General features: G+C 44.3%; 1 protein-coding gene across 1 annotated transcript in view; it reads right to left on the bottom strand.

The window, feature by feature from the left end:
- The window catches only part of LOC111152678 (ATP/GTP binding protein like 1), a 438,273-nt gene that overhangs the window by 309,614 nt on the left and 101,924 nt on the right, over nt 1-26,735 (bottom strand). Inside the window, exons 15-16 of the mRNA XM_022511237.1 lie at nt 19,282-19,426; nt 6,177-6,330 (exon numbers count right to left, since the gene is read on the bottom strand). Coding sequence (XP_022366945.1) covers nt 6,177-6,330; nt 19,282-19,426 — 299 coding nt within the window. The remainder of the gene's footprint in view (nt 1-6,176; nt 6,331-19,281; nt 19,427-26,735) is intronic.

Below are 26,735 nucleotides of genomic sequence, written 5' to 3'. Positions count from 1 at the left end.
GAGATGAGAGATCTAAGGCCTTGGGCCACCTCTGCCATCAGCCAGCGAGGTGCCCTACACAGGTCAGGCCAAGCCCTGGCTTCAGTCCCTCCCCTGGGAAGTAAGAAATCTGAACTCGGTGGTCTTTACAGATTTCTAAGCTCTAACATTTAGTGATCCCTTAATAATCCTTGGCCCTACATGTCTGGTGGGGGCTAGGAGGGTGAGGGGGAAAAAAAAAAAAAGCTCTCTGAGGAAGAGGTTTTCACTTCACTCAAGTTTCTGTTTTCCCTGGACTGCTCTGTCCCTTCTCACCCTCCCCAGCAGCAAGTTCTGTTCTTCATACCTGATCAGGAGTCTTGAAAGAAATAAAGGCCAGAGAGGATGCAAAATGATTTGCAAAGAAGCCAAGAGGGGAACTCTGTAACTGTGTATTTTTCCACTCCGTTCTAATTTAAAACCACTTACAAGTGACAACTCCCAACCTGAGGCAGGTGCCGTGTGGTAGCTCATTATACCCTCGGGACCCCGTGTAAATCTTTTTTCTAAGAACAGCTATTGTCTTCCAAGGAAAAGCTTTTAGCATAATGGCAGGTTGAATAGAACACTGCTTTTTGTGAGAATATTTTTAAGAAAAGAAAAGAAAGGTGTTCTTGAACGACCACAAATGCAGCTTCTCGCCTCCCCCACCTCAGGCCCCCTGGAAAGAACAGCGCATGCCCACAGGAGACCCTGGTGGTGCAGTGACATCATCTCACCTCGGAGACACACAAAGGTTACGCTCTGCTCTTCTCGCTGACGACCGCAGGCTGGAGGTGTCTGCGGTGGCAAAAAATAGCAGGTCCGCCCCCTCCCATCTACCTTTGCTGTTTCCTGGCTCCTTGGGAATCACTGAGTCAGTCAGTGACGAGTCACTTCAAGATGAGAGTTTCTAATAAGAGAGTGGTGTCTTCCCTTGGAAAATTCCCCCAGATTCATCCCTCCACTCTGGTTAACTCATGAGACCAGTGAAGACAACACTGTTTTTTTGTTTTGTTTTGTTTTGTTTTACTTTGTTTTAGAGAGAGAAAGAGAGCATGAGGGAGGTAGGGGCAAGGGAGAGAGATTTTAGAAAGAGAGAGAGAGAAAGCACAAGAGGCGGGTGGAGAGAACCTCAAGCGGCTCCCGGCTTAATGTGGGGCCCAGCGCAGGGCTCGATCTCACAGCCCTGAGATCATGACCTGAGCGGTCACGGACCTGACGCGGAGGCCCCAGGTGCCCAAGACAATATTGCTGAAGCGTCTGAATGCATCATTGTCCAAAGGGGGGAAATTTGGCAATAAAGCTCCTGAAAAAAAGGAAGCATCCATCACAGAAACCTAGCTCCCCAAACTAAAAAGGGACTCAACCTCCTTTGGGTTGAAATGGTAATTTAGAATATGAGTTTGTGGGGGAAATGTGGAGGAAATGGAAAAGTCAACAAAATGATGGCAGTTGTTCCTAAGCAGTGCGTCCTCCTCGTGCACCTTTCCCAGGACTCTCCCAGTGAGGCAGATCCTTAAGGAGGGGTCCGCCCTGAACTGTGGGCTAGAGGCCTGGGGTCTCTTCCCTGAGCCCCCACCTGCCACCCTGGTGGCCTCCAGCTGCTTTTTCACCAAAGTGAGCCTTAACTTTGCCACCTGCAAAATACAGATAACTAACAGCAAGCGGAGGAAGGTCTGTGACCGTGGAGACAGCCCTTCTGCAGGCCTGGCTGGGGGACAGCCCAACCTCGGAGACACAGGACCATTCTCCTCTCTGGGTTTCTCACTCACTTTCACTAGGGTTTTAGTAAACAGTGACCTTCAGTACAAATCCAAAAGCACACACCACACACACACACACACACACACACACCCCGTCTGTGAAAAGTACATAAACTTAAGAAAATATGACCTCTCAACTCTCTACTTCTACGCTGCATATTCAAAGCATCTGCTCATGGAAGTACTTACTGTACTTTAATGTATGAAAGATCTGACCATGCTAAGGGTAAATATGCCAGATCACCGCTAGTCGAGGGAACCTAGTCTCCGAAAACACTAGCAGCAGCTTCCGGGATTGGCCACACCTGTCCCCAGACGTGCTCGGGGAGGCCTTCTGCTCCAACCCGGCAGGGTCTCTGCCCCTTTCTTTTGGATGCTGTTCACTCCGCACTCACACTCTGCTCTACAAATCCCAAAGGCCCAGGGTTCCTCCAACATCTGGAACCCTCCCAGGCAGCAAGGGCCTGGACCTGCTAATTCCCCCCTGCCTCATCCACTGAGAGCCCGAAGCTAGGATGAACCGTTTGTCCTTTTTTAACGGTTCCTTTCATCCTGAATTTCTCTTCAAGCCTGTCTCCTCCGTAATGATTACAGGGGCAATTTCTCAGACAACTTCACTGTTCGCTGTCGCACTGAAAAGGTCAGAGAGTGACTTTGCTCTTGGAGCTCTGCCAGCATTTTGGCTCTGAGGTGTGAAGTGAGTTTCCTCTCTTGGGAGCACCGAGAGGAGGCACCGGCCCCCTCGATTCTCCAGACAGCGAGAAAAGATGCATGAGGGAAGCTGGCTTACCACTGAGCTGAAAATATATTTATCAAGAAAATAAGGCAAAATGTTTCCAGGAAAATATCTTAAAAAAAAAAATTTCTTTTGAAAAATAAATCAAGCCAAATTAATCCTTCAAGGAGACTCCCTGGAGCCCAGACCCCAGGAAGGAGTAAAAGTAATCAATAAATTGTCCTGATCATCTCTAGGTCCAGGACTTTTAGCCCGACCACCAGGGGATACAGCCTCAAGTAAGGAGCCTTTCTCTCTCGGCCCCAGAGCCACACTTTTATTTCTTGGGTTTCTAAAATAAGCCTGGGGATGCCTGGGTGGCAGTCAGTTAGCCATCTGCCTTCCATCTGCCTTCGGTTCGGGGCATGGCCCTGGGGTCCTGGGATCGAGTCCCGCATCGGGCTCCCTGCTCAGCAGGCGCCCGCTTCTCTCTCTGCCTGCTGCTCCCCTTGCTTGTGTGCTCTCTTTCTCTTTGTCAAATAAATAACATCTTAAGATAAAATAAAATAAAATAAAATAAAATACTGAAGCGATAATCCTACACAGTGGAAAGAAAGTCTTTCAGTGCACGAACACCTCTGGTGAGTGGCAGCCACCGCACCAGAAACTAGCCAAACCACAGCTAAATACTCCTGTGATCTGAAAGCGGCCTAGTCTCTGGGAGGGGGAAAGCCGGTGAGATAACAGGAGCTCTCCTGGAGGGAGGCTTGAGGTGCTGGCTCATTTGCTAAGTAAGTTTCCTGCCCTAAAGCAAGGCATCCCATTTTTGGTTCAAAGGGAGTTAAGTAGTTTTATTACTGATTTACAGGCATGGTTAATTGCAATTTGGAGGTTAGGTGGTGTTTATATTGTGCTGGATTTTTTTCTCTCTCCGAAACACAGCAGTGGCATATATTCATATGACATACGTACACACACACACACACACACACACACACACACACACACACGTTACCCTGCCAAGGAAGCAGTTTATTCTGTAGCCCAGGATCTGTAGCCCATGGTCCGAGACTGTTCCCAGCAAGACGGCCCAGCCACGCCACCGCAGCTCTGCACCAGGACCTGTGGGCTCTGAATCCTCTCTCCGCCCTGCCTTCCCGCCAGAGTATGTGAAAGGCCCACCACACAAAGGTTTCCACTGGGTTAGGAAGGGAAAATAAAATTAACTGTGAGCAGGAAGAGGGTAATACACTTATTTGTGCTCAACCTAGTATGAGTTACTTTAACAGCTACGCTAGCATCTCATGTGAGGACATGAAACTGGCAGGAGGGAAAGTTCTGGTTCAGAGTGGAACTGGAGCACCTCTTCAAATGGCTGTGTTAGGACATCCGTTGTGTGTATGGACTCTGGAATCAGAATAACAAAATCAGAAACTAACGGGGCACCACCATCGAACCTCCCTGAGCCTCCACTTACCTCATCTGTAAAATGGATGACTTCAACCATCATTACAAAAGATACAAGCTGCTGCACAGTGCATACAAAGACGACTTTCAGTGTACTACAAGGTAGGCTGCCACTCGCCTTCCATGACTTGGCAGTAAAGGATAAGGATGGTAGCACAGGCAGGGCACCAGGCTTTGTCACATTTTAGCTGTGTGACCTCAACTTAGTCCCAGGATTGGCTACACAATTTGCAGGACCCACTGCAACATGAAAACGCAGGGCCCCTTGTGGAAAACCTTTTTAAGAACTGAAGCAAGGTGCCCGGCCCTTCTTCTAAGCATGGGACCTGGGCCATTGTGCATTTGTCACACCTACGAAGAATGGCTCTCATCTGTCCTCTCTTGTGGAGCAGAGCCCTGGTTTCAGCTTGATGACCACCACTTGCAAGTCTATTGTGCCCCAAGGAGAATGAACAGCATTCATGGCACCATCATCTGGGCCCTCCCCACTCCTATGCGGGATATTCCCTTTTTTTATAAAAGAAGAGAACACAAGCAGAGAGAGGGAGAAGCAGACTCCCTGCTAAATGGGAAGCCAGGCACAGGACTCGACGATCCCAAGACCCCGAGATCATGACCTGAGTCGAAGGCAGATGCTTCACCACTGAGCCACCCAGGCGCCCCCAGATACCTCTGAAGATGAAGAACAGCTGGACCTACCAGCACTTTTTTTTTTTTTTTAAAGATTTATCTACCCATTTGAGAGAGAGAGAAGCAGGGGTAGGGAAGATGGAGAGAGAGAATCCCCACTTGGATCCCCCGCTGAGCAGAGCCCAATGCAGGACTCGATCCCAGGACCCTGAGACCACGATCTGAGCCGAAACCAGGAGGCAGCTGCTCAACCAGCTGAGCCATCCCGATGCCCCTTGGCACACGTTTAAGAGCGGAAACTGTAGAGACACAGAGGAGAATGCACTTAGGATTACTAATCTTATGCAGCAGACAGAAACCAGCCTCCTCTGACTCCTAGAAGGGTGTGCCCCGAGATGTCTTTTCTTTCATTAACGGAACTATGTCAGAGTGACAAATTATTTAGGGATCTTCACCACGTGGAAAGTCCTCTCCTTAACACAGGAAAGGATCTCTATAGTTCTGACACCAGCACGTGCACCAGGGTCAGCGTACCCGAAAATGCCAAAGTGGAGGCAGCTCCATGCCATGACCCCACGCTGGGTTCTCTCCCAGCTCTGGCTCGGAAACTGACACTGTGGAACACAGTCTCCCTCAGAAGCGCCTTCTCACACCAACACCATCCAGCGAAGGCTGCGCCGGAAGGACTGCTGTCACTAACGTCCAAAAACTACTCATGTGCGAGCAGAGGGCTCCGGGGCTGTTACAGAAATTGCTCTTAAATTCGTAAAACAGGTAAGAGAATTTTTGGAAAATCCCTGACTACTCATTAAAGCATTTTAGGGCCGCATTAATTCAGGTGGGATCATGAGTTGTTGATTACCCAGGCTGTTAAGCAGCGATTGTCAGATGCTGACGGGATGGGAGAAATTACATTCCAGATCCACCCAACAGTCACCTGAAGGCCATTAGCACGTCAGCGGGTAAGGCTGCATCTTCTGGGGATAAACCAGCTGGACTTTTTACTCCCCCTACTTTTCTTCCATCGCGCAAATGTTTCTGTATTGCAAGGCAGTCCTCATTCTGATAGGTTTTTCTTGCCTACCTAAGGTCTAAGATATGCCAGAGGCCACCTTTTAAAGCTAATTGGTTACTGGGAGGTCACACTGGCACACAGGGCTGGACCATTTCAGGGCCGCGCATGTGTGTGTGTGCACACATGCGTGCACCTGCCCATGTGCTGGTTTGGTTGGACATTTCAAGCCATGATGGGGCTTCTTCAGCCAGGGCTCCAAACTCAACTTCCTTCCTTGCCAGCCCTTGTCTGGCCTTGGAAGCGGTATAATAGCAGTGAGTTATGGGCAGAAGAGGGCCTGGCTGGAAAATGTGATGCCAGTGCCTCTCCCTGACAGTTTGCAATCAATTTTTTTCTCCCTTTAACAATAGCGCAACGTTAATATTTAGCCTTCCTATTGTCCCAAGAGTGGCGAGTGCGTTTCTATAAGACAGACCAGTCCCTAGCCCTTTATGAAGCCTCTGATCCCAACAGGACAGGGAGCATCCAAAGCTGTGAGGACACCCCATAACCACCACATCTTCAAAGAGGGTTATCTTTTACTCACGGAACTGCTCCAGGTGGTCAGCGCTATTGGACTCGGGTGTGGCTGTGATGGTCACCAGTGGACACGAATTCCCTCCCAGTGTCTGGCAGAGAACATCCTGGCGGAAGTAGACTTGCTTGGGGTTCACACTTCTTTCCAGGGTGTCAAGGTGAGTCTGGAGCAGAGATGAAACAGAAGCGATTATGGTTCATGAAATATTTTTGACCATTAACGACAGAAAACAGCAACAGAGTTTATAATCATCTATCTCCCTTCGGTTAGACATCCTTTTGCTCATCTGGTGTGCCCAATATTAGGCATTAAGTGATTAACAAGGGGGCTGTTCCTACTGGCTAGATGTTCAGGGAGGCTGAACAGGAAACGTAGTTTTCACACCTGTCTGCGCAACAGAGTATCTGTTTTCGAGTCGCGCTGAAAGCATGAGGGCAGGGCATACAGCGTGCTTCCCAATATGGAGAGAATGTGGCCACGAAGACAGGACACTTGGGAACATGAGACAGAAAACTTCAGAAGCGTGGGGTACTTTAGAACCAAGAGATATAAAGAGTGTTGTGAGCACATCCAAGGACAGTACAAACCATCGATCCACACGGAATGCTGGGTGAAGAGAACAATGAGCTGGTAGTGATTCATTTCCTTCCTCTACCTTCCCATTCACACACTCATTTAAAACACAGAAAGCTATAGAAATGGGCTAGCCATTGAAACTAAGAGCTCAACAATCTTTAAGACCTCTGACTATATTTTCACTTGTTCAAACAGTGGGATTGATCAGGAAGAGGTTAAGAGATTTCCTCCCACCCACATTGCACACTCTGAGCACAGCGACGTAATAACCTCAGTAAGCAGATGGAGAAACTGCCCCGTCTTGCCCAAGAACGTCACTGTACAAAACGTATCCTTCCAGCTGAAGAGCTGATGTTTTCACCATAATCGAGAAGTTATGAGAGCCAAGGGGAAACTGTCCACCTTGTTTTTTTGACAAATGACAAGCCTGTTAGGTAAATGAAACAAATATGAATCCTATGAAAATATATATAAAATATTCATAAAATGTGTTGTGAAAAGGAAAGCAGTGCCCTCAAAAAGTAAATGATGTGCTTGTGTAAAAAGGACTTACTTAGGAAGTGGCAGGCAAACTAACAGCTCCCCCAAAGATCCACACCCTAATCTTCTGAACCTGTAAATAGTTTACCCTCCATGGCAAAAGGGACTTTGCATATATATTTAGGATAAAGGTCTACTTGAAATGGGGAGGTTATACCACATTATTCAGCTGGGACCCATCTAATTACAAGTGCTGAAAAGCAGGGAACTTGTACTATCTGCAGAAAACCAGAGATGGCAGCATGAGAAGGACTAGGCTACCATTGTTGGCTTAGAAGATGGGGGAAGCAAGCCAAAAGCCATGGAACATGGTGTCCTCTAAAAGCTGGAAAGGGCAAGGAAATGAATTCTTCTCCAATAGCCTCTAGAAGGAACGTGGCCCCAAAACCTTGACTTTGCCCCAGTGAGTCCCATGTCAAACTTCTAAAGAGCTATAAAACAAAACAAAACAAATGCTTATTGTTTGAGCAACTAAGTTTTGATAATTTGTTACAGATGCAGCAAAAAATCAATTCACAAAAAAACAAGAAAAAGAATTTTCTAAACTAAGTAAAAATCCTAGCATTTGGGTAAATGTAAACTAAGACTTTCTTGTACTCTATTAAAATACCTGAGTTGCAAGGAGAAAGAAAAAGTACCAAGGAAGGAGATTACCAGATGCCTCTGTGTAACCTTTCTACAAGCCTCGGGGATATCTGAAGATCTGATCCTGAGTCATATATTCTTTGCATGCGAGATCTCAAATCATCTACCCCCACATAGCCTTCTGACACTATTATTCCCTGTCTGCCTCAACACAACTACTGGTTTAGGAAACTCTTGCCTGGGAAAATATAAATCACAGATAAATTTATTGTTCATTCCATGAACATCTCATCAGAAAGCAACAACTGACTCATTGATCCAAGACCCTTACAGCCCCTCTCCTCAAGATTCTTGCCTTACTATGTCCCCCAATCTTAAACCACTGCATTATGATCTTTACCCAATGCTAATCAAGCCCCCATATTAAAAAAAAACCTTCTCTTAAACAAGACTTTAAAGACATAATAAACAGCCCCCCTTCTTCCTTCCCCTTTTGAGGCGTTGCCAAGACTCTGTTACATTCTTCCTTGCAAGTATATTGGTTTCCTCTTGCTACTATAACAAATTACCATAAATTTAGTGAGCAGAGGTAACACAAATTAATTATCTTATGGTCCTGGAGGTCCAAAGTCCAAAATGGGCCTTACTTGGCAAAAGTCAAGGTGTTGGGAGAACTACACTCTCTCTGGAGGCTCTAGAGGGTAATTCATTCCCTTGCCTTTACCAGCGTCTAGAGGTCACATAGGTGCCTTACCTCATGGTGCCTTCTTCCATCTCCAACCCCAGCAATCCCATCGTTCCCACCTCTGCTTCCACGCTCACATCTCCTCCTCTGACCCTGACTCTTCTGCCTCATTCTTTCGTGTCTAAGGACCCTTGTGATGACACTGGACCCAACCTGATAATTCAAAGACAATCTCCCCATCTCGATCACATCTGCAAAATCTCTTGTACCAGAGAAAGTAACATCTTCACAAGTTCCAGAAATGAAGATGTGAACGTCTTTTGGGGGGAGGGGCGTTATTCAGCCCAACACACCATGGTAAACGATAAACTCACGTCTGTCTTAGAAACAGGTTGCTCTGGTGATATTTCTGGGATGAGCATTTGACACAATACTAAGTAATGGAACTGGAAGGAGCCAATCTATCCCAGATTCAAGAGGAGAATTCAGCTGAGGCCCATGTATCCAGCCAAGCCTCTGCATTCCATTCTTGGGATTGTTCATTGAGTAGTAAGCACCAGATATTGCTGAGATGCCCTGGCTGGAGACTGGGAGGTAGTCTCACACCCCTGAGAAGACAAGGTGACTAAGTACGTGTACACAAACACACATAACCAAAAGGCCTAGGAAGCCAACTAGGCGTGAAAGTTGCAGAAACCCTGCGGCCAAGGGTCAGCTTCATCTCTCATGACCACACACTTCTAGAGCCTCGTCTTGTGTATTTGCCGATCTACCTAAAATCAACACCCCTACTCCTTATCGGGCAGAACGGGAGGATGCACCCTACAATTAAGATTATTTTTAAAAAAGTAGGTATGTGTGTTTCGTGTGTAGGTAAACCTACACAGGTACATATGTGTACACACAAAAAAATCATACTTGGGTTATACTTCCTTCTGCAACACCAGATACCAAAGGAAAAAGAGTTTTACGTTGTGTTTGAAAGGAGAAAGGACTGTTATCTGGTAAACCTATAACCAGCCAAGTGTTCGTGCATGACCACATGTGGCGTATATGCTCAAATGGGCAAGAGCTCAGAAAACATATCACCTTATCTTTACTGAAAATAGTAACTTGAAGACATACTTCGTCTGCCCCCAAATCAAGCTAAAATACAATATAATAGGACAGTCCGGTTAAACAAGGTATGAGTTTACATGACTACTGAAGGCAGGGTCACTACATAATACAAACATAAAACTAAATACACAAAATATAATCTAATAATACAAGTACACAATGCAAATATAGTACAAATGTAAATATATCGAAATATAATAATGCCACTATAAAAAATAATTAGGTAGGGAGAAAATAAAGATTATCAAATCTTAGTATCATCATCCAGTTTTAAAATGAAATTAAAAAGAGACGTGCAGTCACCTGTCAGAACGGTTAAAATTAACAACTAAGGAAAAAAAAGATGTTGGTGAGAATGCGGAGAAAGGGGAACTTTCTTACACCCTCGGTGGGAATGCAAATTGGTATAGCCACTGTGGAAAACAGTATGGAGGTCCTTCAAAAAGGTAAAAACAGCTACACTATAACGCAGCAATTACACTACTAGGTATATATCCAAAGGATACAAACGTAGTCATTTGAAAGGGCACCTGCTCCCTAATGTTTATAGCAGCAACATCTACCATAGCCAAAATAGGAACAGAGCCCAAATGTCCATCGATAGATGAATGGATAAAGAAAACGTGGTGTGTTACTCAGCCATCAAAAAGAATGAAATCTTGCCATTTGCAATGACGTGGATGGAACGAGAGGGTTTTACGCTAAACAAAGTCAGTCAGTCAGAGAAAGACAAATACCATATGATTTCACTCATATGTGGCATTTAAGAAATAAAACAGATGAACGCAGAGGAAGGGAAGGAAAAATAAAATAAGACAAAAACAGAGAGGGAGGCAAACTATAGCAAACTCTTTTTTTTTTAAAGATTTTATTTATTTGACAGACAGAGATCACAGTAGGCAGAGAGGAGGCAGGCAGAGAGAGAGAGGAAGGGAAGCAGGCTCCCTGCCGAACAGAGAGCCTGATGTGGGGCTCCATCCCAGGATCCCGGGATCACAACCCAAGCTGAAGGCAGAGGCTTTAACCCACTGAGCCACCCAGATGCCCCATAACAAACTCTTAACTCTAGGAAACAAACTAAATGTTGCTGGAGGGGAAGTGGGTGGGGAGATGGGGTAACTGCGTGATGGGCATTAAACAAGAGAGCACTTGACATAATGAGCCCAGGGTGTTACATCCAACTGATGAATCACTGAAACTAATAATACACTGTATGTTAACTAACTTGAATTTAAATTTAAAAAAATTTAAAAGCGACGTGGAGGGGCACCTGGGTACAGTCTGTTAAGCACCCAACTCTTGGTTTCTGCTCTGACTGGGATATCACCATCATGGGCTCAGTTATGTTTGTATTGGACTCCATGGTCAGTACAGAGTCTTCTTAAGTTTCTCTCTCCTTTTCCCTCCACCCTTCCCCACTGTGCGCTCACTTGCTCTCTCTCTCTCTCTCTCAAATAAATCTTTTTAAGAAAGTGATATGCGAGGGAAGAGTAAATTAAAGCAAAATATGAACTTTCTTAACTTACACAGACATAGTGACAGTGTATCATCCTTGAAAACAGAGAGGCAATATAGCAAGATGACTAAGAGGCTCTTGCATCAAACTGCCTTGATTCAAATTTGAGCTGTGGAAGCTGGAAAAGGTATGTAAATTCTATACTTAGACTCTTTGTGACTCAGTTTTCTTAGATTTCAAAGGGATATAAAAATACCCACCTCATTCAGTGGTTGCTATAATTTAATGTGTGAAAAGTGCCTATCATATAGGAAACACTCAGTGTTAGCTGTTATTATTGATAGAGAAATATAGGCTCAAATATGTTTTTTAAGAATGAAAAGGGAAACACTAGTAGAATTATAAGCACTAAGGGGAAAAAGTGAAAGAAAATATGGTCAGCCCATGTTTCATAAGAGAGAGAGAGAAGGAGGGAGAACGGAAGAAGAAAAGCAGGAAGGAGGAGGGAGACAGAAAGAGGGAGGAAGGAAAGGAAGGGAGGGAGACAGAAAGAAAAGCAAAGATGCATGGAAAATGCTATAAAATCATAATGAAAGAACACTGAAAATTGTTATAACTATAAATAGATTAAACAGCCTTATTAAATGACAAAAACTTTCAGATTCATTTTTTTTAAATCCACTGTATACTGTATATAAGAAGTACTCTGAGAGAAAGGAAAAATACATAATGAATATGAAAAGCACTCCTAAATGATCTATTTTGTTTGCCTATACTAAAATGTTTCAGGAAAGAAGTATTGAAACTTAAAGGATAAGCAAATATAAATTAAAGCAGGCCTGGCAATCGTAATATATGACAAAGTCATGTTTAAGACCAAGTACCTTAAATGGGATTTAAAAATCTTATTTTGATAAAGGGCATGATTCACGATGAACATATAAAACTCATAAATCTTCAGAATCAAATAACATAGATTGAAATATACATCGCAAAAACAGCAGAAGGGGGGAAATGATATGAGGAATAGGAGACTCTTTAAGGAAGTGTTGAATAAATCAGCTGCACAAAAATAATGATATGAGTGTTTGAACAATATTGTTTTTATAGATAAATGTCAAACTTTGTCTCTGCATGGAACATTTTTTCCCTCAAACATCCATGGAACTGTAATAAAAACTAATCATATACAGGGCTTTTTAAAAATTCCCTAAATTTTCCCCCCAAAAGTAGAGGCTGTACAAACCACATTACCTGACAATAGTTAAATGAAATTAGGCATATATAAAAATGGTTTGAAATAGAGCAAACATCAAAACATTAGAGAACAGAAAAATGTCCTCCTGAAAGCAGCTCATGGAAGAAATTCATGTATGAAAAGGAAAAATCAATTAAATGTGTAATTAAAGTCCTGGTAGAAGGAGTGGGCCATCTGGTCTCCTGGGAGAGATGGTCCAGGACAAGAAAGGAAATGTCCCTTTCAGACTGTCAGCCATGTCTCATCCATCCCAGTAAAAGGGGATTCCAGAAAATTAGTTAAGAGAATAAAGACAGTTGTGAATTTGGATGAAACTCTCTGAGATCATAAACGAATTATTTTAATCGCTTTTGTCAGTTTCTGGGTGAAAGCTGCTCCCAGTATTGGTTATTACTGAAATCCAGACTTCATGGCACCTGCTTCCTGATTACTCTCAAGATTCCAGATTCCCAAACTGGGAAAGCAATATTCTCTTCTGCAGAATCTTCCCCAAATATATTCTGCAGGATGTTACAAGGGCTGGGGTGTGGACAGGGAGGTGGAGACGTGGGAAACTCACAGCCAAAGCACTGGGAACATGGTGAGTTAAAGAAAATGAAAACATTTTCATGGGCCCAGAACTTTTCAGATTCTTCAATTCGCCAATAGGCACTATGAACCTAGAAGAAAAACTAGCCCACAGTGTTTCATGAATTTATACGACCACTAAACTCTTCTTTAAAGATCTCAGGATACAGGAATGCTACAGAATGTGCTTTGTAAAATGCAGTCTTTGCTGAACTGTTTCTATGAGGGTTTTTTTTTTTGCCATCAAAATTATTCATTTATCATTTCCTTATGGCTGCAAGGGCCCTTACGGGACCGGGGCGGGGTGGGCAGGGGGTGGCTTCTCAACAGAAGTACTGGTCATCTCTCTGTGATGTCACAAAGTTACACAGAGTCCACAGCTCTTTGGAGTCTGATGTTAAATCTAAAAAAATAATAACAACAAATCCAGATTTTATAAATCATATATAGGAAGCAGGTTTGGAAGCAGTGTGTCTATGACAGAAGTCATCCAACACAATTGAGTATGAGAGAAAAAAGTAAAAAAAAAAAAAAAGAGAGAGAGAGAGAGAGAAACCATCACTATGAACACTGCCCTTCATAATGGCATGAAAGAGATGTCCGATCACTTGTCATACCCCTGAAACTAACATCGGAACATCGTGCACCCACTCTACTCAAATAAACAAGAACAAAGATATCACCATTGCATGCCACCTAGCAGCAAATCTGGGAGCAAGCATGGTTTCAGTTTTCTTCTCCAGTGAATTCTCTGTGAAATTTTCGATTATTATTTTTTTATGATTAACACTATCACAACTCAATAGCTACCTATCATCTTTCAGCCCAAGTTCATTTTCTGTACACGGTACTTGTTCGCGCAACCATCTCCCCACACGCCTCAAGGGAATCTCTGCCCTGTTCCACCTGCCACCAAATATGGAACACCTCCATCCTTAGGGCATTATCCTGACTCCAGTCATACAGAAGACTTCCAGAAGCAAACCAGCCAGCAACTTCTGCGGGGTTTCCTTTTACAGAAAGGGCTCTGCAGCATTCTCCGGAAAACGGTTTGGAGGTGAACGCTCCATCTCGGGTCCGGCAAGGCCATGTGTATTCGGGCTTTGCTGGGATCAATGAGGAGAGGAGCAGGGCTTCTCAAAGCACATGCCAACAACCAGATACAATCGTGGCTCTGTGGGAGCCACAGAGGCAAGTTTCTTTACAAAAATGGGAATGAGTTCAAGGCAATGATGGGAGCCCCAGAGGCAGGAGCAAATCCTACCTCTCCCTGAAAGATGCCGGAATGACAAGGTAGGCCACAGCGTCCTGGGCCCCTCTCTACAGGAGCCTTCTGCCCCCTTCTTCCCTAACAGCTGCTCTCTTAAAACTTCCAGAAAAGGTTTCACTTGACCACAGCAGGTTACCCCCACCGATGGCTACTGATAAAATGAGAAGCACCCGCGCTCAAAATCACTCATTTTTCATTGTTAGCCCTTAAACTACTCTGCTCTCTGTCACCCTAATGCAGAAGAAAGCTCACTCCTGAGGAGGTGGCCGATTCTATTCGTATACAGACTAGTCCTCACTTGTCACTTAAATATACTTGTTGGAGACTGGAAGGCGTCTCATCACAAGGCAAGAACAAATGCCATAGGTAAGCTAAACAGAAGCCACAGAGTGTCCCACCCAGGGCTCTATCGGGCTTTCTTGGACCGCCCATCTGCCAGTACCACTGTCCCTACGTTAAACGGACTTAATTTAAGAAGTGTCTGGTCACAGATTTGCCAACTGGAAAGAAAAGATGATGTTAATGTCCTTTTTCCATTAAAAATAAATGAAGTCATATCACTGATGATTTAGAAAAGAGATTTTAAAAATTATTTTAATCAACATCCCTAAGACAGCCATCAGTAGCCTTTGTATTTATTTCCTTGTGGTCCTATATTTGTTTTTTTTTTTTACAGAGTTTTAATTTTATTGTGAGTTACAGAATGGTTATCTACCCATCAGCCCAATGGAGAAAATGATTACACATCATTATAAAAAAGAGAATAAATGCTCTGATGCCTACCATCTAGTATCACTCACTACACACACACGCTTGGCCAATGCTTTCCACGTAGCAAGTCATTTACCCTTCAAAACAACGCATGTGGTAATTGCTTTTATATGCTGAGCCCTTCTAAAAGACTGTGCAAATGACATTCTAATTTTCTCTTTTCTTTCCTTCTCCCACTCTCTCTTTCCCTACACTATACTCTATTTTGTCTCTAAAGATAATAGTGGGAACACCTGCCACCATACATACATATATATGTCCACTGAAAAATCCTGCTCCACCTTTCAAAGCCTTAAGCTCTGCCAACATATGGACCCTACTTATGATCACTTTTCTTAACTCCTGCCAACTTGTACTGTTTTAAGTGCCCAGTGAGATCCTACCTTCCTGCCTTCTAAAATGCCCATCAGAAACTCTCTTGGGGCCCCATTTTCAACCAACACTACTGGCTACCTTGGGACAATCTACAACATAATCCAAATACTTTAATGAGTATTGCTAACACTTGAACCATCATTGCAATTACTGACAGCTTGATATGGATGGTTAAAATAGAATTCCATTTGCTTGCTTCCTAACTATAATAATATTAAATTTCTTTCTTTTTGCTTTATTTTAATACTATAATTTGGACAATTATCTCACAGAGTTCCTGGCAAGCATCTGGAAGACATCAGTTGGAAAGGACCAAATGCTAATTCTCATATTATAAGAGAATAATAAAAATTTTTTAAGTTGCAAAATTGTATTCATGTTGAAAAACATCCAATACGCATGTCCTCCACTTCAAAAATGCTGTGATTATTAAACATAATCCACATTAGAGGAGATTTACAAATTGTAAACTCCACATAGAAATGTATTCTCCATCCCCTCAGCATCAACCCCAAGTAACATGCAGTTAATTCTGCCCTCGGGGTATCATTCACATTTAATTTATCACTGATCTGCTGGAAGGAAAACTGTTTCTCCTTAGGACATGTCCAAAAATAAAAATGGGTAGTGTGCACTATGGAATGTACTCCTTGTGCGCAGGATGGGAGGAAGAGATTTTGAAGAGAAGACTTAGAGTTCATTACAGTCTTAAACCTGGAGAGAACAAAGACCGTGTGTTACTGGAAATGTAAAACCCAAAACTGATCATATATCATTTTTCACCTTCAAGTAACAAATGTCTTTCTTACTCTGCTCTGCTCATTTAAGAGAAATGAAAACATATCCTTTCTCCCTTGTCTCTTCTTCATTAACTCTCTTCAAACTTCCCCAGTGGGAAGAGGTTCCAGTCAACTGGCTAAGGAACAAGCCAGTGAGCTCCGATTCTGACAAGATCTCTCTTCCTCTCGTGGAGACCGAGGAACTGGGAGGGGAGGGGGCTCCTCTTTTCTTGTGTTCTTGTCCCCCCCTCAAGACAAAATCATCCCCCCACTGACTCTACTGGTTCCCAAGCTATTTGTTGATTGTAAATTCCAGACCCTGTGGTCTGACAAGAGCACAATAGGTAAGTGGATCCCAGAGGCTTAAGGTGTGACGGACAGTAGCTCCTCCAACTGGAGCCCACTGCTGTAGGTCCACGCAGCCACCAAGCTGTGCGTGTTGTACAACCTCTGATGGTGGGGTCAAGTCATCACCCCATGGTTTCATCCATAACACTGAGAGCCATGGACGTGGTTCATCTGGATAGTGCTGTTCCCCTAACACGGTCCCATTTTTTTAAAAATTTGTTATTTAAATTCAATTTAGTTCACATATAACCTACTATTAGTTTCAGGGGTAGAGTTTAGTGATTCCTCAGTTAATGTAATGCAAATGTAAATGTAAATGAGCACCCAGTGCTCATTCCATCAAGGGCCCTCCTTAATGCCCATCACCCAGTTACCCTATCCACCTGACCCATCTCCTCCAGCCCCCCTCAGTGTGTTTCCTACAGTTAAGTCTATATAATGGAATATTACTTGGCCATCAAAAAGAATGCAATCTTGCCACTTGCGACGATGTAGATGGAGCTAGAGGGTATTATGCTTAGTGAAATAAGTCAAGTCAGAGAAGGACAAATACCATATGATTTCATTCAAATGTGGAATTTAAGAAACAAAATAGATGAGTGTAGGGGAAAGCAAGGAAAAAGAAAATAAGATAAAAACAGAGAGGGAACCAAACAGGGTCCCATTTGAACCCTAAGATGGTCTAATGGGTTCTTGCGAGGTAGGTGCCTGCAAGTTGATTCAAAATCTGAAACTTTTTCAGGCAGAGCCTGACTGCATGTGGCTTCTTACCTTAAGTTCTAGACTTTGAAACAGCAGGCACCTCACAAGAACCTGTCAGAGCTTCTGGGGGTAAGAACTGCATTGTGTTTGAGGAACAACATGATCCTGCTGAACCACATTCGAGGCACTCAGTGTTACAGATAAAAACCATGGGTTGATGACTTGAACAAACCATCAGACAGTATACAATCACATAACTTGATACTACATGTACCTATAAAGGTAAACTACTGTTACAGTAGCTACTGTCCATCAGAGGAGGCAAGGACACTGATCTTGATCCCAGAGCAGAACTTTGCTGAATTTCTTCTACACTTTTTCTACAGAACAGCAGAAAGGGACAGGACTAGCCATCAAAGGCTGGGGTTCCATTCCCTGCTTGGCCACTAGCTAGGTGCAAGGTGTCTAGGCCTCAGTGTTCGCATCTGCAAATGTTAAGCGTGAATCAGATGATTTCCCAAACCCCTTTCAAGCTCTAAAGTTGTATATTAACTGCCACTGAGAATCACATCAGTGTCTAGATATTCCAACAAGGTCAAAGAACAGGGTCTAGGACGCCCGGATCCTTCCCCCAACAGAAAAGGCAAAACATACACACCCAGAGGAGTCCCCTTCCCCAGTCGACTTTCTACATATGGCGCTTCTCAGGCAAGACAATAAAAGCAGCTGTTGAAGGTGATCATGAATCTCGCCTGCTCTACGTCCCCAGAGGCGAAAAGCACGTTTGATAATAAACATAGCTTGTTACGGCATCGCCTGTGACACACATTTGGATTAACTTTTTGAGATCTCTGAGTGTGAAACACAAATAATACTAGTTGTGTATCTTTTGCAATCTGGGAAAACAATAAAAAAAAAATATCTCTTTAGGCCAGACAACATATGCGGCGCAGGGCAGATACACTCTCCTGAAGCAGTTAGCCAAGTGGTGTCAGATAGGCCTTCTCGATGGAGGAAAACGTTCACGTATACCTGTACGCTCCTTTTGAAGGCAAGGGACGTTCTTGGTTATTATCTTTTCCCACTCCTTATCACAGACTTACAATGAGAACGCTCGTCCTTCAGGCTAAGTGACAGATACACTCACACACACACACAGCACATATTACTACAAATATGCTAATAACATTCTGCATTAACACAGAGGATGAGAGTGCTTTACAGAAGATACTTCTAGCTCATTAATCCTCGGGATTGCCATGAAATAGCTGGGGGCTGGGGGGAGGGAGAGTTGGCCAACTTTTCCCAAAGACAGGCAACTGAACGGTTTAAGCAGTTTTCTCAGATCCATCCAGTGAGGCTTCTTCAGGGGCCGGACGGACCCAACCCAGGAATGCTAACTTCGGGTTTGAACTCCACACCCCTCTTGTAGCCAGAATGAGGCCCTCATCTGCAGTGACTCTGTGTTGGCTTCTTCCACGCCTCTTGCTTACCCTGGATTCCTCTAGCACCTCCCGTCCAAGGCCATGGGAACCACCACCAAGAAAAGCTGAAGGGGCTGCTTGCTCACGGGCTCAGGCGCTTTCCTCCAGCTTCTTCTCCACGTGTTTACCTTCTGCTTCACTCCTCTCAGTGGGGCGATGGGCTTCAAATCTGCCTCTCGGCTGACCTTATGGTTTTTACCCCCATTTCTTTCTTCCCTTTTTTTTTTTTAACCCCCATTTCGACTAGATCATCTCACTCCAATCTCATGACCTCATGTTTCAACTTGAGGGTTTCTTAAAGACAGAGCCCCTACAACACGGGCCCACCTCCTCGTATACTCGACCTGCCAATGTAGAACCCTTGGTGCTCCTTGGGGCCTCAGAACATCCCTGTCATGACCCCAGCCTCCCACTCAGCCCACAGAAGAAGATGGCCCCCACGGAAAGTCACCAGATCAGTGACAGCAAAGCCTGGCTCCCTTAGGAAGGCAACTCTAGTTTCCCACCAGGATGCCAGGGCCTCCTAACTAAATATTTTCAGGGAAACCCCAACGAGCCCCTTCAGCCCATCTGGGGTGATGCCACCGAGAGCACATTACCAGGAGGGCTGTGTAGGTGTAGGGATAGTGGTAGGCCAGGTAGCAGGCATCCTCATTGTGCGGGAAGGTGACCACAAAGGTGAGGGTGTAAAAACACTTCTCAGATGCTCCTCCCGTGACAGCTGTGCGCTGGCGATAATGATTCCTGAAAGAGAAAGAAGGCAGATGCCATAAACCTGCCCTGATATATAGTGACAAATGTTCCTCACTTGAAACTCTATTTGGGTAAAATTTAGAAAAGAGGGAAACTGACAGGTCATGAGCCAAACCAGCAATGTGTAGGCGGGTCCACCTGTCTCTCTCTCTCTTTTTAGGGAGAGGGAGGGCACACTCACGCAGGGGTGGAGGGGCAGAGGGAGAAGGGGAGAGAGAATCTCAAGGAGGCTCCACAGTCAGCACAGAGCCTGACACAGGGCTCGATCCCATAACCCTGAGATCAAGACCTAAACCAAAATCAAGAGTCAGACTTAAGTGACTGAGCCACTGGGGCACCCCAGGTCTAATCTGTCTCCTATTTGTGGCACACATACCACACATAGCACGAAGCCTACAGAGTCACTGAGCAAGAAAACAGACAGGTATGTGAATAATTCTGTGTATCTCAAGACACAATGGCAGAGATAAACTTTATTACCCAAATGGGGGTTCCCCCAGCCCTTGCCTTACCCCAGCCCCAAGTTCAGCTCTTTCTTTCCCTTCTGCCGGCCAAGTGGTTTTAACAATCATGGCTACTACATACTGAGTTCCAACGCGACACTTAACCCACGTCACCTTATGTTATCACTGCAACAACACATCCTGTGCATGAAGAAACGAAAGCTTAGGAAAATTAATCTGTCAAAGGTTGCAAGACTCGAACATGGTCGGGATGGGACTCGAATCCAGATCTGTCTGTCTAGGAAGGCTTTGTTCATTCCACTGTACAATACTTGCTTCCCAAAGAAATACATTTGTCACCCTAAATGTGGTTCAGTGTCTTAGAGCTTCAGAGTACGCATTTTCCTTTGTCAAAGATGAAGAACCAATTTTGATACTTCAGAGAACAGTATCAAAGTAAATTGCACCCAGAAGTACATTCCGAGCAATATTTTCCCCACACGCTGCCTGTTATGCCCGCGCCTTGCCTATTGATGAAGAGGCAGCTGTGCAGGCTTCCCTGAGAAATGTTACCATCAAGACTGCTTTATGATGCAAAGTACGCCCGGACACCCAAAGATTAATTCCACCTTTGAACATTCACAGTATTCGCTTACTTGTCCATAGTGCTTTGGGGTTTTATTGGGGGAAAGGGTGGGGAGAGGGAAGAAATAGCAGGTAATGAATTTCTGTTCTTGCAAAATGGAAAAAAAAATTTTTTTCTGCCCTTTTTCCTGCCTTTTTGCTACCTATGGGCCACCACGAACCACCCCCCCAAAACAAAAACAACCAACCAAACAAACAAACAAAATCAGGCAAGCAATAAAGGAAGAGACAGAAAACAAACTGTCTTGTTTCTTACGGTTTTGTGGGTTTTCGATACTGATACATCTAGGAGTGGCAATCCCACAGACGACGGCCTGACACATTTCTCTTGCCTCAGCTTCTCCCAACACAGCACCCTGGAGCCCTGCTCATTTTGGGAGAGAAGGACACCCCCTAACAATGCAAGCCCCAAGTGATCCTCCCGGTCACTGTTTGGATCACACGAAGAGGACCCATTTCCTTTGTGACTCCAGCACCAGCAACTTCAAGAAGGCAACTTCAACCATGGTGCCATCTGGATCTTGATACCTAATTGGGTCTCCTTTCTCCACATTTCCCCAAAGTTCTGGACTTCCTTCCGAGCTCAGGCTCTGGTTATTAGGAAGTATGTCAAGAAGCAGATGGCAGCTCAGAAAGCGTGCCAGGCACATATGCTCTACCTTTTCTCTCCGATTCCACCCATAAAAGGCTCCCCTGCAAATGCTCACCCAGCTGACACCTACCTGAACAACAGGAACTGGTCAATTATGCCTCTCTATGCTGCCAACCCATGGGATAGGAAACGAGCCAGTCAAATGATCGAGATGTTGGTCGCTGACCAAAATGTGGAAGAGCACGTGACCTGTCAGCACACGCACGTGAGCACACACCTGTGCATATGCCCCATATAGCATATTCATGCAGGTAAACGCAGGTGGAAACAGAACACCTAGTGCCTCTCCATCCCCAAGTTCTTCACCCACGAAGAGTGGACACAGAGACGCATCTTGGTCGGGTATAGAAGATTTCCCTGGGGGTGGTGTCCTTTGACACGAGGCATGCTTCCTGGTCTACTTCCCACTCTACCCTTAGATACACTGAAGTCACACCACAGGGACATTGGCTGTAGGCAAACTCAGCCTCACCTCACCAGCCATCAGAGTGAGCATGAAAGGAAGAGAAAGCAAGGATGTGAAATCCCCACCCCTAGGCTCTTTCCACCATTCAAAGCAAACCTGGACTCCAGGGAGGGAAGAGCTACTGTGAAACAGAAAGAGAAATAAAATAAAAGGATTCTTCATTTTTGAACTTCTGTGGACCTACATTCTCCTGATTTAAGGGAAGTATAAGGAATTCGAACAGCCATTTTGGTCGTATGAAATCCACCTTATTACAGCCCCACACACACACACACACACACACACACACACACACACACACACACACACACACACACACATATACTATCTAAAGCTTGGAGGGCAAAAATCTTGTGGGCCAGACTAGAAGCTCCTCACTGGGGCACCTGGGTGGCTCAGTCACCTAACCGTCTGCCTTGGGCTCAGGTCATGATCCCAGGGTCCTGGAACTGAGTTCCACATCAGGCTCCCTGATCCCTGGAAAGTCTGCTTCTCCCCCTGCCCCACTCATGCTTACTCTCTCTCTCACAAATTAAACAAAATCTTTTAAATCAATAAATACATACATACATACATACATGCTCCTCACTGGTAAGCCAGCCCTCCCCACGATGACTGCAGAATGCCGGGATTTAAAAATGGGTATCCCCTCATTTATGATGAGGTTCTGCTGAAGGAGATTCCATGACCCCCCTAGTCTGGGATCGAAACTCTAGCAGAGGCTAAAGCAAATGTCAGGTTTTCCCACCAGAGTCTCCTGGTGGCCGTGCACGGGGAGCAGGAGAATCCAGATGATTCTACCAGTAGCAAAAACTCTCCTCTTCGGGGACCTAGACGGTCCCCCAAGATCACCTTCTTCAAAGTGAAATGTTCAATAAATCTCTAAAGTGAAACCCTTCTCTTGCAACAATTCCGTTTGTGCACGGTCAAGTTACTTTTGTTTTCCCAACTATGATGTGAACATCCTGAGGGATGTCTGCAAGGAAGTTAACATTCATCCTTTCTATTTTCAGGGGGTCCCATGTTCTTTCTTTACACAGACAACCCTTTCCTTCTACCTCATTCAGACAACTCCTTTTGCCTTCAAGTCTCAACCCAAGGGTTTCCTCTTCCTGGAAGTTTTCCCGGATACCTGCTCTTTTCCACAGTTCTTAGCACACTCTGTCTCTCCCTCAAGACTAACCCTTTATTATGGCTATTCTGCTTCTTTGCTTGCATATTTTCATGCTCCACATGGGAGCTGGACTTAGCACCTGTCCAGTTACAGTCTGTAGAACAAATGGACTCCAGGAGTAGTAACTAGAACACCTAGAATATTCCAACCTCTAATCCTACTGGTATCTTTTTAAGGATAAGCGTTACTGCACACTCCACAGATGGGGAAATCAAGGGTTATGGACATGAAGCATCTCGAGCAACTCCACACAGAAAGCATAACAAGAGGGGTTTTAACCCCACGAGTGGGCTCCAAGACCAAGATCTCTTTTATTATATCACTTGTCTCTTGGAAATGGGTAAGACAAAAAGAAGTCTTTTGGCCCAGTTGAGCCAGTAAGAATGTGAAGTTCTGGCCTTCACAAATCAGGGCTGCTTATAAGCTTAAAGTCTAAAGTAACAGAAGGAATATAACTCAGAACAGATGAGAACTCGTGAAAATGAAACATTTCACTGATTCTTTATGTCCCTGGTGCCACTAAGAAGTTTCTACCAGCTACCGATGACTGCTGACGTTCACTGAACACCTACTGTGCCCCAGACACTGTGCTCAACTTTCCACCTGCTTTTCCTCATTCCATTATTGTCTCCATTTTACAGATAAGGAATCAGACGGTGAGGCTGGGATAATCTTCCCACAGTCACACAACTGATGAGAAGTGGTGGAAGTCTGATTCCAAGAACCTTCTCCCCTTGATCTGCTCTTTGAGATGGAGAAGGAACCTGGCGAAAATCAAGGGCTTTCTCAGATTTGCCGGACCCTAAATAGGTCATGTTGGGTCAAAAATGACCCAGGATCGGGCAGAACCAGCTCTTCCCATTAAAAGGCTCCCCCTTTGCTTTTCCACTCCCTGAACCATTTGTCTTAGGACCAATCTACACTTTTATAATCATAAAGCCTTCAATGAAGCAAGGAGCAAAGTACACAAATGCATAGTTATGAACTCAATCTATTTCCATTTGCACTTAAAAATATGCTGGGAAGTCATTTCTCCCCCCTCCGGGTGCATGAAATAAGTGAATGCCAAGAGAGAAAGTGAAGTAGATAATCTTATAACGAGCCGGCTCTGTTTAACAAGGGCGCATCATTTCACTTAACAGGGTCTAATAAGGCAGAGCAGCCATGCCACCGGGCTTCCCTGTGTCTGCAGCGTTACTAATACTCCACACAATGCCAAACTTCCCCCCGAGATCCCTCGGAAGGATGCATGACGGCAGACCTCGTGTACGACATTCATCTTCATGAGTGAGCTGTTCCATCTCCTCTCGTGAGCAGAGATAAATGTCAGAAGAGATCAGCCGTTGTGTATTACATGGCCACTCTGAGCCTGCGGCTTCCCTCCCTCTGCCCTTTGGCAGCCAGATTACTTTAGAACGGAGCTGGGAAAGGATTCGGAAAGGTGTGAGGCTGTGTACGTGGCAGGGAGAAGCAGGCGCGGGGAAGTAAATAAAGCAGAAACTGAAAGTGTCCTTGCTTACTTTCATGAGAGGCAGGGATAAAGGAGTCTGCTCATTTAGGTCCTTCCCTCTTGAGGATCCCTTTTACTTTGTGGCCTACCCGTCTGGAAGGTGGGTGGGAGAGGGGGAGGGGACAGAGAAGGAGAGGGGATTCCGGGGGACAGGCAAGATGGTCAACTGCGCACAGGAGAAAATATTAGAATTTTTCCTCAAACCGAGTATGATCTAGGCACTAAGGAGGAAATTCAGCTGCCTCTAGGTTTAATGGGGGGGGGGGGGGCTGACACTGCTGTCCTTATGCCATCCAAGTCAACCTGATGTGATGCCCAATTATAGAGCAAACTGGAGTAAGAGCGATCTTATCTGTTCTTCTCTGCTGGGTTCCAGAGCCGGAATACGAACAACACATTGCATTATATGTCTCTGGTTTTCATGCGTCAGGAAGCTGAGTATTGATTGCTGGACGGGAAGAGCTCCGTGCCTCCCTCAATCTTTTGCTTTTAACTTCTGGCAAGGTGGTTTGCAGAAGCCTACTTTAGTAGACTGATAGACTATTTTCCTAAATTAAACTAAACCTCACAATATAAACCATTAGTTGTTTTGTTGTTGTTTATTCTGCTTAGAGGCCAGATTGATGGTAACATTAAATTTCAAGCACTAAGGACCCCTCAAAAATGGACATGGCCTATTTTCTACTCTTCACACTAGTTCTCAAAGATTCTGGCAAAGTCGATCTGGCTAATGAGATCTTTCAAAACTATGCAAAAGGCTCCTGACAACTGTATTTTTCATGGGAACCCCCAAGGGTACAGTATGCCCTGGTTATCAATAGAATAAAGATGTAACAACTGGGTAGACATTTGTAATTTTTCATTGTTCCATCTTTTTCTTAGCACTTATAATTTTTACTCTTTGCATGTCTTCTGATGCATATATTAGTATAATAATGCATATGTAACTGATTAAAATTACTTATAAACAAATCTGTATTAGAAGGACACGCATGACTCTATCTTATCAAAACAGACAGGAGACCACTTTCTAACTGATAACGATGAGACCCACAAAGCTGTCAGCCCATATCCTTAACTGATCACCAATGCTGTCTCTTTTTGAAGGAAATGAATATCCCATCCCTCTGTCCTTTTCTCATTTGTGGTTCCGTATATGTACTCAGGCACAATGAGCACCCTGGCGCCCCCTTTAGAATGTGGCACTAAATCTGGGATTAACAGCACAATAGAAATAGAACTTCCAAGCTTCTGATAATGTGCTGGAGACAGAGAAATAAGGATATAAACTTCTCTCAAATTAATACACTGGAGAGAACAAAGGCAGGGGTAAAGCAAACAGATCTTCTAGAGCAAATCAACTCAAAGACTGTGATGGGTAAAAAGGGAGAAATATGTTCTCCAATCTAAGGCATTCGACAGTAGGGAGCTGTGGTTGAATAGAGATACAAACATCTACCCTGTTGTTAAATCACGTTATTAGAAATATGTTAACATAACGTGGTGAATAATTGTAAAACAAACTACGCTACAATGTAGCAATCTTATCCATTCATCTCTGTTGTATTCATGACTGCAATATGAAAAATGAATTACATTACACATTCATGGTTTTCATGTTACCCCTCTGTTGCTCTTTAATCATATAACAATTGTCTTGCTAATGAATCTAACAGCTATTAACATTAACTTTGGCTTTCCTGAGGCCAAGGTTGTGCTTTTGGAAGTGGGGCTTCTTTCCTCCTTCTCTTTTTGGCAGGGGCTTAGTCCCCTCAAGCCTGCTCCTTGCTCCCCACCTCCCAGAGGAACAGCCTCCAGGGGGAGTTCTACTCCCCTGGGAGAAAATACTGAATGTCATGCTTGTCCCATCTCTTACTAAGCTCCAGATCCAAGCAGGAAGCCAGCTGGGTCTTTCACGTTTATTCAGGGTTACTATTTTCACAGGACACCCCAAGGTTCAAAATTCAGACTTTCGCTGTTTTTCCCTGCAATTGTTGGCTTCTACCACTTTGGATGGGTTTTAATCTAAATCTCTTTGGAACATGAAACGATCCTGACAGTTTCTAGATATGGAGGGCGGACAGAAATTGCCATATAGGTGAATGAAAAACCAACAAAATCGTAATATTTTGCTATCGTTCTAAAGAATATAATGAAAATACTGCCCAGGTCCATATCCTAATACATCAAGGACTGAAGACTGCCAACTCTTTCATTACAAACTGTAAGAAAGCCCAGCTCTGTGTTTTGTAGACAGTATTTATCTCTATGGCGATTTTTGCCTTTGTGTCTGACAGATAGGAAAGGTCAGGAATTGTGTTGCTCTATCAGTGTTCCTGTCCTCAGTCTCGACAGCCAAAAGGCATGGAGTATATATTCCCTTTCTTTTTGATATTAATAACAATCCTAA

The sequence above is a fragment of the Enhydra lutris genome, unplaced genomic scaffold (assembly GCF_002288905.1).
Source record: "Enhydra lutris kenyoni isolate GAN:26980312 unplaced genomic scaffold, ASM228890v2 scaffoldscaffold29, whole genome shotgun sequence".
NCBI lineage: Eukaryota > Metazoa > Chordata > Mammalia > Carnivora > Mustelidae > Enhydra > Enhydra lutris.
The sequence above is the reverse complement of the archived record's forward strand: the minus strand, read 5'-3'. Positions and strand labels throughout refer to the sequence as shown.